Source organism: Lemur catta, chromosome 4 (genome assembly GCF_020740605.2).
Source record: "Lemur catta isolate mLemCat1 chromosome 4, mLemCat1.pri, whole genome shotgun sequence".
Classification (NCBI taxonomy): Eukaryota; Metazoa; Chordata; class Mammalia; order Primates; family Lemuridae; genus Lemur; species Lemur catta.
The window spans coordinates 35039864-35054667 of record NC_059131.1 but is presented as its reverse complement, the minus strand read 5'-3'; the positions used below and the strand labels follow the sequence as shown (position 1 = coordinate 35054667).

Genomic DNA, 14804 nt, shown 5'->3' with positions numbered 1-14804 from the left:
AGGGTAGGAGTAGCGTTTGGGGAGGACAGTATAGGACAGAGGCTAACACCTCCCTGAGGGTGGAGGCTGGGAATGAGGTGCCAGTGCTGATAGGAGGGAAGGACTCCACACCCTGGCACCCAGGGGCCCTCAGGACTGGAATCTCCCCAACCCTGGGTTGGGGACAACCTGCCCCAGATGGGCTGGAGTGACACACACTCCAACAAAGTTGGCACATGGAGTCAGGGCCGAGACCTACCCCCAGCACTGCCATATTGGTGCTCAGAAGGAGAAGCCTGGGATGGGCCCGGGGAGTGGGCAGCCCTTTGAGGGAGAGGGGCTTCTCTGTCCCTCCTTCCCTCCTTGACCCTGCACTGCCAAGAAACCTCTGTAAGGGCTGGGGGTGGCTGGGGAGGGGAGTCAAACACCATTCCTGAGGCCCTGCCACATGGCGGACGCTATGCCAGGTGCTGTTCCTGCTATATCTTGCGTAACTGTCACAACAGCAAGGGGTTACCATGCCCATCATACAGTCCTGAGCCCAGGAGGGTGGGGACTGAGCCCGGTGGCTGCTGAGGCCCCAGCTCCTCGCTGACGGGGGGTGGGGGGTGCTCCACCAGTGTGGAAGGCCAGAGGCCCAGAGCTGAGCGCAGGGCTCAACTGCCTGCCCGACCCCAAAAGCCTGCCCCGCTTGCTGTGTGCAGTTTCCATATCCATAAAACAGAGATAGAAACCTCCACTCTTCCACATCAGAGGGTCCAGTGAGGCATGTGAATGTGCCACCTCATGCCACCAAAGGCAAGAGGGGCCTCTGCCGCGAACAGGATTCTCCTCACCTCTCCAGCGTCTGCAGTGCCTTTCGGTGCAGTTCATCTTGCTTGGACTTCAGGGTGGCTGCAGGAGACAGGACAGAGACCAAGCCTTCAGGGGTGGCTGAAAGGTGCCCCACTCCCCTGGTGCACAAGCTCTGCAGGGAGAGTCCCCTTAGGGCCCCGCCCGGCAAGCCTCAGCTCCAGCAGCCTGGACTGACGCTGGCTGCTGCAGGGCCCTGGCCTCCCAGCACATTCTCTGGTGTGCAGGTTCCTTCTACCCCATTGCCTCGTCCACCACCTGGGCCAAGCCGACCCTTCCAAAGCCCAAGCCTACAAGCATTCCACAACATGGGTGTCCCACTCAGGAGGCCCAAGTCTCGAGAGAAAGGCCATCACCTCTGTCTAGCCATGTGCCTTCCTGGGCCTAGGCTACTTGCTTTAACCCAAACCAGGCACCTTTCTGGTAAGTTGCATCCTACTTTAAACACAGCAGTGCAGCGTTCTTAGCTTTGGCTGCCACTGAACCACCTGGGAAGCTTCAACATGATTGTGTCCAGAAGCCAACCCCAAGCCAGATCGGCATCTGCTCTGAGGACCAGGCATTGATGGCTGTCAGAGCTTCCAGCTTAGAAAGCATAGAAAGCAATCGCTGTTTGCAGAGGGTTGAAGGCACAAGGAGGGTGTTTTGTTCACAGCAGACTTTGACTGAGGCACTCGAGTGGTGTGTAGAGACCCAGGTGTTCCTGGGCAGGGCTCACTGAAGACCCCACTGATGAAGAGCAGGGAGCTGGCACAACACCAGGCGCTCTCATATTGCTTCCTCCACCCTTTGCACAGGGCACGCTGTGCAGGGCTTCTGAGGCCAGTGCAAAGCAAACTCCCTGCACATAGCCCCAGTCCCAGGGGCTGGCATTTGGGGAACGTGGGCACGGGCTGATTGCTATTCCAGGTTTGGTCCAGGTGGGAGCTCATTGCTTCCCATCCCTCAAGCTGCAAGATAACAAAAGTAGGGGGCTGCCTGATGGGTGGTGGGGGAACAGGGCTGAGAGGACAGGGCTGGGGAAAGAAAGTCAGGCTTGGGGCAGGAAGGAGTAGAATCCATCGGCTAAGCACGAGTAGTTATTAAGCACTTGCTGTGTACCCAGCCCTATGCTGTGTGTCAAGGGGAATTTAAAAGACTCTAGAAGATCACGGCAGTGCTGAGGGCAAAGGCAGGACTATGAGAACCAGAACGAAGACACCGTGGGGTGAAGGGCTGATGGTGCATTACAGACAGAAAGCACCGGAGTTCCACAGGGGAGGTCAGCACGGGCTTTGCTGGAGTGGAGCTGGTCTGGAGGGGTGGGAAGAACTGGGTCCACGAAGAGGAGAGGGGAGGGCATGTCTGAGAGTGGAAATGGGAGTGAGGGTGTGTATGCATGTGTATGTTTGTGCACATGCATGGCTGTCTATCCCAGAGGAGTGCATGGTGCTACTGGGGCATGGTGGTGGTCATGGGCCATTGGTGGGGGGCAATTAGGAAGCCCGGGCCACCCCCACGCAGAGGCCTCCCATGGCACTCACCGTCGGTGGCCTGCAGGCTGTAGGTGAGACCCAGCGCCAGGTAGCCCTTGGGGAGGAACTCCCCAGCCTCCTCCCCGAGACCGATCACCATCATGGCAAAGCGCTCCGCCTCCTCCAGCTGCAAAGAGGAGAGGCAGAGGTCATGGGGCGGGGAGGCTCTGCTGCCCTCAGCATGGCAGGCAACTCATGATCACCAGCCCAGCACACTGCTGGGCAAGTGCAGACAAGAACTGCGATTCCTTGCATGTGGATGGCATGACCAGAGAGACCAGGTGGCTTGCCCAAGGCCACACAAGCACTGAGCAAAAGGAGCAGAGTGTTTCCTCTACCAGTGAGTGACTCAAGGGCACAGGGAGAAGCTTCCCTTGCCCCAGAGAGCCCAGCTTCCCAAAGCTTGTTCTGCTCAGAACACAACCCCAAGGCCAGGTCCGTGTGTGCCAGCTCGTCCCTCATGCAGCCTCTGTAGGGGTCCACGTCTGTGCCTGCCCTGCTGGGGGCAGGCAGGGCTCTGGGGCCGGGCCTCGGGAATATGTGCCTTGCTGGACATCGCCAGCCCCGTGAGTGGGCAGGCTGCCACTCTCGCTCTGTCTGCGATCTCGCTCCCTCCCAGAGACAAGGAGCTCAAACTTCAAGGGAAAAAGGCCCAGGGCTGTTTTTGTCCTGAGAGCAGAAGAAACTGTTCCAGTTGGAAAACGACCAACTGGTGCGGGTCATGTGTGCACACATTACCACACATAACACGGGACACGGAGAGAGGGGCACACACGAGGCAGATCTCACGAGCACTGTGGGGCACCCACAGCAGTCAGGCAAGCTCAGGGTACAGAGGACAGGCAGGGGCCTTAGCTGTGCCCATTCACAGCACAAGTGTCTTCAAGAAGAGCCCTCTCCCTCCCACGCAACCCAGGAAATGTCATCTGCTCATGTGCCTGGCATGGCAGCATGCCCAAGTTCATGTCACTGAGAACACCAGTGTACAGTGAGGGCTTCCTGCATCACAAAGATCAACTCGAGCCCACAGCAAGGATCTGAATGCATCACACCCGAACCTTCCAGTGCCACCCTGACATCAAAGCCCCCAACCACAGACGTCTCCCCTAACCACGGACGTCTCCCCGGTCAGAGGCTCACATGGTCAGTCAACTGGGGAACGAGATTCAAGTTGGCTTCTGGCGCCAAAGCCCCCCACCCCACTCCAGGCAGGAGAGGGGCAGCTCTGGTCATCTTGGGGCCTGACCACAGCTGCAGGGGTGGAGGGAGCAGTGGAGTCTCCCTGAAGTCAGGAACTGAGATCCTGAGACAGAGGCCATGAGCCGTAGGGAGGCAAGCTGGGCTGAGTTCACCATTTTGGGGCAGCCACGGTGAGCCACATGCAAACAAAGGGACTGAGGGAGCACAGAACCCATGGTGCAGAGAGGGGAGAATGTACCCAGAGGAGCCTAGTGGACTACGTGATGGCCCAGAGAGATGGTGGGAGGGGCTGCCTGCCCACCCTCCCTGACTCTAGCTGCGGGCAGGTGGGGGGGCTGTCACTGGAAGGAGGAGGAGTCTGGGAGCTGGTTTCTGCCTTTGGCACCATCAGGCCCAAGGACCCGGGGCTCAGGGAGGCTGCGGCTGGGGAAACCTCGCAGCTGCCAGCTGCTCAGCCTCAGCTGGCCATAGAGGCTAAGACCTGTCTCCTGGACCACCTGGCCCAGCAGGACTCAGGGGGGCTGCCAGGGCCTGCAGTCAGAGCCATGTGTAGAGGATAGTGCTGGAAGACAAGCCCCAGACACAGGCTCCAATCCTGGCTCAGCACCCAACAGCCACGGGAGCAAGTCACTCAGTTTCTGCCTCCGGAAGGTCTTTATCTGCAAACTGGAAGGTTGGACCCCCTACTCCCTCCCTCCTCCCTCCTCCCTCCCCAGGCTCTGGGCTGGAGACAAACCATACAGGACAAAGGGCTCTTAATTAAAGCACAGCCACTGAGCTCCAAGAGAGGCATTGCATGGCTGGGGCTCTCCAAGGAGGCCTCAGGGCAGAGGTGGGGCAGGAGGCAATGAGGGAGGCCAAAGTAAGCCAAAAGCACTTTCTTTCCTTCCTAACATGCTAATGCTGATCTGGCTCATCTCACCCACTGTCTCAGGCATTATGCTCATTCAAACAGGAGCGAGCTTTCTTATAAATCACCAGGCACAAGTTAAAAAAAGAATCCAGACACCCACTGCGCTCCATGCATATATACTTTTCCCATGACCATGTCCTTCTACTCAGCAGATGCCAGCTTCTACCTCCTGCAACCTATGCAGACAGGGTGCCAGGAACAAGGCTCAGCAACTACTGGCAAGAGGCAAAAGTTACCCTCCAGTTCATACACATCATATTTTGGATTAATAGAGCTCATCATCCTTTAGCTTTAGAAAATGAAAACATACATCCTTAGTTTGTCAGACTTGTGATCCACTCTGACCTCCAGATCAATAGCCTTCTGTGGCCAGTGCTTGCTAGCACTGTCCACGTAGTTTAAAATGGTCTCTGAGCATGGTGCCACTATTTGCCTCAAATCAAAATCACAAGGGTCAAGGTACCATTTCCCTACTAGCTAACACCATTTTGATTCCTATTATCATACCACAAAGCAGCCTTTTTGCATGTGGAGTCATTACAGTGTTCATGAAGGAAAAAAAGCATTATCAATTCTATTAAGTAACAACAGACAACACAAGGGCATACGGTATTAATAAACATGGGTGTTCTAAGTAGCTAGCAAAAAGGAAGAATGCTATCACAGCAAAAACAAACAAATAAATAAATAACTTTGTCATGCACCATTCTCCTTCATCTAAGACAGGAGTGGAAATCCTAAAGCCCTTGAGAATTTGACTTTGTTACCTCTGTTCCGAAGTACTGTAATCCCACCCAACTCCAGAATCAGCCCCACAGCCACCAATAAGCTCTTCCTGCAGAAAGGCCGGGCGGCCGGGCAGCTAAGAACACAGCACTGGGGCCAGACTGCCTGGGCCTCAATCCTGGCCTGGTCACTCACTAAGCTTGGGCAAGTCACTTGGCTTTGCTGTTCTTCCGCTCCTCTTGTGTGAAATGGGGATAGCTACAGTGTCTCCCTTATGAGGTTGCCTGGAGGACTGAGTGAGGCAAGACATGGTGAATGCTCAGAGCAGTGCTTGGAAAAAATGGAAACTATTATATATATGTTCAAATTTATAAATTGCAACATAGTGTGTGTGTATGTGTGTTTATATATGATTTAATCTTCCAGGGTTTTTTTAAAGTTTCAGCCTAGTGTGACAAGTGTCATCTGGGTAGAGCCCCTGTCCCCTGTAGCTATATGATTTCACTGACAAATTAGGAGGTGGCACCAAAGACCCTCTGGAATCCCAAGAGGGGACACTTCCTGCCTGCCTTCTGTCCTCAGCCTGACCCTTAGTGACACAAAAGGAGCGACTGTGTACAAGGACAAGCTGGTGTCTCCGCTACGCCAAATTGTTCAAGCTCTCAGACCCCTATCCAGGGTCCAGGACACAGGTACACAAAACCACTGCACCTACCCATTGCCACAAGACTCACTCCTACCGTGGGATATTTTCTATCCTATTCTCTGACAGTCTATTTCAATTTTCTTTTTTAAAAAAAATTCTATTTCACAACCCACTACTGGGCCTCCGCCTGCGATGTGGAAACATCGTACTAATCAGATAGATGCCGCTGAGCGGCCGGCGCCTGCCCTTCTGCAACCGCCCCAGCCACCCTCCTCCCGCCTGGCACCTTGCGTGCCCTCTCCAGTATCCAGAGCTTCCTCCCTGTGGCTTCAAAGTTAACAGCTGGCGGCTCTGTAGTCTGGGCTGGGGCTTCTGCAGCAAGCTCAGGTTACAGCACTGGGCCCTCCTTGCTCATCAAAATCCTCGGAGGGTGGGGGGTTTTCAGTTCTCTCCAACCTTCCTCCTCCCAATGACGCGTTGCTCTTTAAGACCTTCTTTACCGAGGGCAGCCTTGTAACTGTGCCACAAAATCCCAGGTGAAGAGGCCCCTCTGCAAATCTAGAGTGATCCAGAGCTCCCTCGGTATTTTCACGGTGCCACAGCTACCTGATGGCAAAGGTGTTTCAGCCAAAGATTCTGAGGCACAGGGAGCTGAAGTGACCTATCCAAAGTCACCCACCTAAGAACTGTGCTTCCAGCCCTGGTCTCCTGATTCTAAATCTGCCTGATCCGCAACTACCCTCTTTAGTTTTTCATTTTTCTTCTTTCTGACCTTTTGGAAAAAAGATGCATTGAAGGGTGTAATGCTTTGATCCTTTGTTTTTGCGTTACATAAGGAAAAATTTCCTGTGGCTTCACAAGCTCCTATCTCTCTCCGGTTTCCCTAATTCGGTCCCCACACAGACTGGCTCCTCGCTTGCACGCTGCTGGTGCCCAGGGCTGCTTCCATCTCAAAGGCTGCCTCACCCGCCTTGCAGGGAGCCAAAGAGATTTTACCCTTGGAATAGCCACCCTCTTCCTCTCCTCCTGGGAACTGGAGAAAGTTCATTTCTGAGCCTGCAGAGTTTGGTTTCAAGAGCACCTCCAATTTCTCCTTAGTCCCTTCCACAGAGCCCAGCACCCACTGCTAGCTGCTCCACTGAAAATCCACTTGTTTCTTCCTGGGAGGAGGAGGCACTCTTTCTAATTTCTACAAGCTGGTGGCATGAGGGCTGGCATTCTTTCTCCCCTACCTCACTTTAGTTCATCTTCCTGGCTCTGCCCACCCCTGAATTTGAAAAATGAAGGCAAAAACATAAAAGCACGTCCTTTCTGAGTGCCTGCTATTTTGAAAGGGCAGTAATAGTGACAGCTACCATTTACCAAGTGCCTACAGCATACTAAGCGGGGACACTCCTCTGATGTTCACAGGCACCATGTAATGGTGGACATGATTGTTTCTATTTTACAGGTGAGGCAACTCAGGCACAGAGAGGGTAAGTTACTCCCGCAAAGTCACACAGCTAGTAAATGGGTGGGCAGGAACCTGCCTCTAAAGCCTGTGCTCTTCCCACTGCCTCCTGCTGCCCCCCCAACCCTGACCCGGAATGAGGTGAGAGATGGCATCACAGACCTTTCCAAAGATGAGCATACCCCACTTTTCCACGTCACAACCTCCTATCCTGCCTCTGTGACACATGACCCATGTACACTCTCTCCTCCTTGCCTCCTATAAAGGTTTCAACTCTTTAAATACAATGAAACTTAAATAATTATGTTTGGAGGGATACTAAAAAATATTTACATCTCCCTTTCCTCCTGCTGCAAAAATGGGGATCCTGGCAGGAGCTGGCCATGCCAAGGCAGGAGGCTGCCACGCAGGCCTCTCTGGTTTCGGCACTGACGTCACTGGGTCAGAGCCCGGGAAACCCTCCCCCACCCAGGGGAGCCGCAGGCTAAGCCCCAGGACCAGTGCCCTCCTACCCCCAAGCCAACCCTGCTCAGCTACTCCCACCCTGCCCCAGACCCCCAAGAGTCAGCCAGCACGTGACCCTGCGAGTCCCTCTGCCAGGCCCCCACCCAGGGGCGACCTTGCTCTCAGACCCAGACCCAGCCTGGGGCGTCACACAGTGGCTCTGGGCATGAGGACAGGATGCAGGGACAGCAGGTGCTCTGCCTCTGGGCACGTGGCCACCCAGTCTGGTTTCACCCAGCACAACTCGTTTTTCAAATGTCCCAGTTTCAGCCTCCCTTCCTGTAACCCAGGCCAAATTGTCCACCCCCAGATTTCGGTCCCCTGCTCACGGGGCTTGGCTGGGTGATGGCTGGGCCTGCTGGGGGCTGACCTGAGCTAGAGTAGCTGCGAAGGCAGGAGATGGAGGGTGTGTCAGACGCCTTTCGGGATCCGTGCCCTGTCTCATGCACTGACACCCCCGGCCCACTAGTCAGACCCATTCTTCCTGCTGTGGGCCTCAGGAACAGAGAGTACTAGGCTGCCCCTCTCCTGGCCTCCCTGGAGAACAGGCTGCCCTTGGCCACCCCACGGCCTGCTCTCTGCCCGGTGCCAACCGTGGGAGCGAGAAGCAGCTGCAGAGCCCAGGGAGAAGCCCTGAACCAAATGCAGATCTCCCACCCTGTGTCTTCCGGGCCAGCTGTGGCGTGTGCCGCTTTCTCAGTTACTAGTAACACCCACAATGTGCAGGCTTCTTTGTGGGGGAGCGGGGTCAGAGTGCAAGGCATGGTAAGTGGAGGAGTTCCCCATCTAGCAGGGAAGGCGTGTACCACACGAGGCAGAGCCCAATGCCAAGTGCGTTGGCCCATCAGCCAGTAGGCTCCATGCAACAAGCACCCGGCGCTGAACTCCCGGCTGGGGTTTCAAGGAAGAGACAGAGACCATTCCTGCCCTTGAGAAGCACAGATGGTCACCACGTGCCATGATCCGTGTCCAAGGCAGGTATAAGTGGGGCTTTAGGAGGCACAAGGGTGAGGCTTCCAGATCAAGGGAGGCTTCCGGGAGCCCACCCCCGGCCTGGCAGCAGGATCTCGCCCTAACCTGTGCCTGATTTAAACCCTGGCTCAAACCGGCCCCGAAACCCAAATATGCTGCTCAGCTGAAGTAAAACAGCTCACCCTTCTCCCCGATTCTGGTGACAAGTCTGCATGCTTAAGTTTCCTTTTGGGCTTTTCTATTTATGTTGTCATTGATTACTTTGCTCCTAACTCATCTGATTTCAATTTGGACTGATTTGATCCTAATTTTATTACCATGTAATCTGAATGCACATAATTACTGTAATTATGCTGCTGAGGGAAACAGCTCCTCCATGGTGGGAAGACCTAAATTTAGGGCTTCCTGGCAAGGACGGCCGTTGGCTGGGTGGACCCAAAGCTACCTCAGAGCTGGCAGCCTCCAGCGCACAGATGCCCTCCCCCGCCCACCCCCAAAGAGACGGGTATTTTGGGCTTCGTCCCAGTGATGAGCTTGAGGGCCCCCTCCAAAGCCCCGGAAGCAGGCAGGGGTCCGAGCTGGGATTGGGGAGCCCACCCCGCTGCACGCCCCGGCTCCTACCACCACCCTGCTGCGTGCACTCAGCAGCCACGTGCCACTCACACCCGAGTGCTTGCTCACGAGGGCGTGCTACCTCTAGGCAGCAAGATGCCAACGGTCTTCCCCAAAGACTTGGGGAGCAAGAGAGTTCCCTGATACAGGGCTGGGGAACGCAAGCTGTGATGGAAGGGCCTGACGCCAGCATGCTGCATGCTCCCCTGCCCTTCGAGCCCAGTCCAAGGCCTCCTCCTTTGACTTTGTCAATTATGTCACACCAGAGGAAGACACTTATTGTTCCCATCTTACAGATGAGGAAACTGAGGCACGGTGACGTTCAAGACCTCGAGCGGGGTGGGCAGTGAAGCTCTTAACCACCCCATCCAAAAGCCTGTCCATTCCAAAAGCCTGGAGCCCATTATAAGATTGGTCTGCTGCAATACTCCCCAACCGGAGGACACCAAAACTCCTCTGCCCCGGGCCCCGAAGCCATGTTTTCCCCTCCTCCCGACCATCCGCAGTGGGGAGGAGGTCTGAGCACCAGCTAGACAAAGGGAAAGGTGCTGTTTTCACCCCCCTCCTTGTGCTAGGGAGTCAGTCCCTGCAGCAGAGAGAAGACAAGGCCCACTAGGTGGGCCAGGCAGGGACCCCGGAGACGGACGGGGCCAGTCTCCAGGAAGAAAGGTTAGAACATGGAATTTACAGGGAATTTATCACCTCCCTTCCTAGGGCATGTGATTTATCTGTTGCATGCCCAAGGAGGGGACAGTGGCAGGAAGAGTTATAAAGGCTGCTAATTATGAAGCACCTGCTGTATGCACCCAGTGCCTGGTATAATGACGAGGGGTGAGCTGGGGTTGTTAGGTCAACAGGAAGACAGAACGGGCCGTTTCCAGGTGTCACACCCACTTTGGGAGACGCTGGGCCCAGAGGGCAGATGAGGGAACCAGGGGACATGGGGTGGGGGCTGATGGCCCACATGTGGGAGGGACGATGCGCGTGTTCCGTGCCACTTGAAAGAGTATAAACAGGAACACCGTCTGACATCAGGAGGCTGACTAGGACTTAGGAAAGCCAAGACTGCCTAGAAGTGAGCCCCAGTAAGAGGAGATATCTGTGCAGAGGCACCACCCCTGGGGGCTAGTGCCGTAGGCCCAAGAGCCCCCACGGTCCTGGAGCAGCTGCCAAACAGACCTGAGGGAGGACCAAGGCAAGGCCTAGGGCCCGGGGGTCCTGGCCCTGTCCTTCTCCGCTGCTCCAAGGTGCTGACCTCCTGGGGGTCTTGGGGAGCCTGCAGTCACGGCCGCCAGTCAGGGAGAGGCACCCCTTGAGCTACAGCCTCCTAACAGCCCAGCTGCCACAGCAGGGGAGAGTAAGCAGCAGTGGGGGACAGGCCAGGGGCCGGGGGACTGAGCCAAGAGGATGGAGAGAAGCCAACAGAAGAGCCGCCTTCTCGTTCTGCCCAGAGCTCGCTCTGCCCACTCAGAATTATGCCCCTGCAGACTGGATATCAGGACACCTGAAGCCCCTGAAATGACAGGGCTAGTCTAGGGAACCCCATGGTCTTGCCCACGACCCCGCTGCAGGGCCCCTCTACTTCCCCTACACCCCACTCTCTGGAGACCACACTTCAAGGCTGAACTGCAAACCAGACACCATCCTGAGCCAGGGTCCTGTCCCAGGAGTCCGAGGCTGGCAGGGTCTCAGAGCCTTTCTCCCCGCCCCAGGCCCCTCTGCCTTGAAGCTCCTCCACCCCCACCTCACGCACCTTCACAGATGCCAAGACGGGCACAGCCCAGCTCACGCCACCCGCCGCCACCCTCCCCGAGGAGGCCCCCGCAGCTCACTCACCCAGTGCAGGGACCCGATGCAGACCTTGGCGGCCATCAGGGGTACGGTGGGGTCTGAGGGCCGCAGCTTCACGCACTCCCGCAGCAGCGACACGGCATAGGCCGACTGCAGGAGAAAAAGCAGGACACGCTGTCTTTCGCGGCCCGGGGTCTCCTGCCTACAGTGGAGGGAGTCCCCCAAATACCCAGGCCTTGCTCTGTGCTCCTCTTCCCCCGAGAGGCAGGCAGAGGCCCAGCGGGAGGAGCCCAGGCCGTGCTGGCAGGCAAGTCCCTCCCGGGGCCTCAGTTTCTGCATCCGGAGGATGGAGGTTGTGACCCTTGCCCTTAGGTGACATGACAACAGCTAACATGACAAAAGATGGAAGCTTTCCAAAAGGATTTCGAAGAAGCACAGATATCTTAGAGGCAGAAAGGGGCTCTCTTAACGGGGACTCGGAGGCAGGGCTGTGGCAGGGGTCGAAGGGATGTGGGAAGGCTGGGGGGGAGGGGCGGAGATGTTCCAGCTAGCAGAGCCAGAGAGAACCTGGAGGCGGGAATCAGGGGGTCCCCAGGGCTCCAGGGCCTCAGACTGGACCTGCTGAGGACGGCCAAGTGTGGGGCGGGGGCAGGAGAGGAGCACCCAGGGCCAGGCATAAGCTAGGGGTCAGCAACAGGGCCCACAGGCCGGATACGACCTGCTGCCTGTTCTTGTAGATAACATGTTACTGGGACACAGCCGTGCTCGTTCATTCAGATATCGTCTACGGCTGTTTTCACGATACAATGGCAGCAGAATAGTTGCGACAGACTGTTTGGCCTGCAAAGTCAAAAACGTCTACTATCTGATCCTTTACAGAAAAAGGACCTGACTCCTGTTGTAAGTGCTTTGTAAATATTGTCATCTAATTTTCTTTCACAACACTCCTAGGAGGTAGGTGCTATGACCCTACTTTACAGGCAAGGAAAGTGAGATGCAGAGTTAGGCAGCTTGTTCAAAGTCACACGGCCCATTGAGTGGCTGAGGTGGGGTTTGAACACATGCTGGCTCTAACCACTACCCTATACTGCCTCCACGGTGACTACCTTGGCCTGTTTCCCTGCTACACACACACACACACACACACACACACACACACACACACACACACACACACAGGGCTGGAACCTTCTGAGTCCAGCGAACTCAGCAGTAACCCTCCCAGTGTGAGCATCCCTGTTCCCATGTGACCTCATGTAGGCAGGTCATGTGTGTGTAACTATGACAATTCCCAGGCACTGGGCCTTACCGTGGGCCAACCTCCCCACCATTGATTAGCTGTCACTCTCCCAGCAACTCTGGAGGTACCACTGAGGAAATGGAGGCTCTGGAAGGCTCCCCTGTCCAAGCAGGGGGTGAGTGACAGGCAGAGGCACACTAGGATCCACTGGTCTGTGTCCACCCCGGCCCCCCCGCCTCTCTCCGTCTGGCCCCCTCCTTTCCCTGCCATCTAAGGAAGAGCTTTTCTCAACCCAGACGTGATAGATTTCCCTGGGCTCCGGCTCAGACTCACCAGGCCAACCGCAGGTGCCCTTGCCAAGGGTCTGCTCTGGGCCCAGTACTGGGCTAGGGGTTGTGGAGTCACCCGAGGAAGGGGCAGGAGGCCATGGCCCTTGCCTCAAACGGCCAACAGAAAGGTTCTGGGAGGGAAGATCAAGGCCGCCACCCCCAGGGCTCTCTCGGGAAACTAGAGGGTAGGAGCCAAGCCCAGGAGACTGCACCGGGTGCCCAGTGTGGGCCGGAGCCAGGGAGGCTGCGTGAGGGGCTCGAAGGCACTGGCAGGCCATCCACCTCCTCCCGAGACCCTCCCTGTGAATGCCACTCCACGCCCCTCCATCCACACCCAGCAAGCCTCAGGCTTCTCCTCGGCCTCCTTCCCGGGGCTGCTGACCTCTGGATCCCCACGATGCAAGATTCTCTAACTCCGACCCTCCACGTCCCCCTCCTCCCTTTCCACCCCACCCCCACGCAGACCAAAGAACCGCTGCTATTTAAGGAGCCATCTGAGGACTCAGCAGTCAGAGGAGCCGGCTCTTTTTTTTTTTTGTCATGCTGGTTACCTAGCAACGCAGCCAATGCAATTGCCGCATGGAGACCAAGAGAAGGAACGACCTAAATCACGCCGCAGAACACATCCGTTATTCCTGCAGGTTGAAGCACTAGATATATTTATACTGCCCAGCCTCACCTTCTGGAAGGCCTTTTGGGTACAATCACAGGGACAGAACCCTGATTTCCTCCTTAGGCTTTTGGCAAAGGCAAGTCTGGCCACTCCTGAGAGCCGCCTCAGACAACCAGGCAGACTGATTAGGTGTGCAGGGTTCCCAAGGGAGGTGGAGAAGGCCTTCCAGAACAATCTCCTGCGGCACCAAGTGCACGGTGGGTGTAACCCAGGGTCTCCAGCCCATGGAGCCTCATGCATGAGGAACTCTGCAGTCACCCCGACTCCCTGCCTGTAAGCCCAGGCCTGGGCCCACCTTGCTTGTCTCTGGAAGAGCCGGGCTAGGAAAGCGGCTCCCGGGATGCTGGGCAGGTGCCAGGCTGTGTCTGCCCCTCTCTGAGCCCAGCTGCTCAGAGGTGGAAGACCCTTCCTTCCTAGGCTACCATGACACCTTCTCCTGGGCCTGGGGAGGAGGAATTAAAGCTGACTTCCCTGAGCAGTGCGTTTTTCTGAGGAGGGGTCCTCAGCTTTCCTCAGCTCCTCAAAGGGGTTCATGACTCCTCAGAGGGGTGCAAACCACTCCCCTGGCCCTGGCTGCTCCTGGCAAATGAGCACTATCACAGGATTGGAGGGGCTTTCTGTTTCGTGGAGGCAGGAAGATGCTGCCCATGCCACCGTGAGCTGTCTGCCTGGCTTCTGTCAAGTTCCATCCCCGCCTCCTCCCCGCCCCATCCCCACTACCCTGGGCTGGCTGGTGCCTTCAAGACCTTCCTGTCCTGGTCCCTGTCCCCATCCCTGTCCTCAGAACGGTGCATCCTCCCAGCCTCTCCACCTTTGCTTGTGTTGTTTCCTTTGCCTCCAGTTCCTTAGGAGGCTTCCTCTCATTTCCTGGCCCCTGGGGGGCTGGGGCCTCACCCTGTCCATGTTCTGATTTCTCTCTGAGCCTTGACAAGACCCTGCCTAGCACAGAGCCAAGTAGATCATGTTGTGACTTAAAGATGCTCTGGGAGGTGGCTGAAGTGATGGGGGAGGGGGAGGTTTGGGAAGGCAAATGCCCGGCGGGGGACCCTTGGCTGGACTTCCCAGCCTCTCCCCATCTGTCAGGCTGCTGCCCCTGCTCCCCCGTCCCTGCCAGGACCTGGCCCGCCTCGCTGCGTGGCCCGAGCTGGCTGGCACACCCTCTGAGAGTGGAGGAGGCACTGGCAAGCCCGGGGCCCTCCTCAGAGACGGCTGTGGCACCAGAAATGGAAAGTGGCACAGATGGGCCAGGGGGCGAGGAATTCCCTCAGCCCCACGAAAGGGCTCTGGGTATTTACAGCTCTTGGAACGATCTGCAAGCTCATGCCACCTTAGTTCCTGCATTCACAGCATCCTCAGCCCCGACACCCTCAGCACCCAGCTCCGGAAAGGTTTTCCTTTCATGG

General features: G+C 56.6%; 1 protein-coding gene across 2 annotated transcripts in view; it reads right to left on the bottom strand.

The window, feature by feature from the left end:
* TTC7A (tetratricopeptide repeat domain 7A) overlaps positions 1–14804 on the bottom strand; it is a 116692-nt gene that overhangs the window by 45505 nt on the left and 56383 nt on the right. For both annotated transcript variants that reach the window (XM_045549543.1, XM_045549544.1), the window contains exons 11-13: positions 11205–11309; positions 2355–2472; positions 816–873 (exon numbers count right to left, since the gene is read on the bottom strand). In XM_045549543.1, coding sequence (XP_045405499.1) covers positions 816–873; positions 2355–2472; positions 11205–11309 — 281 coding nt within the window. The remainder of the gene's footprint in view (positions 1–815; positions 874–2354; positions 2473–11204; positions 11310–14804) is intronic.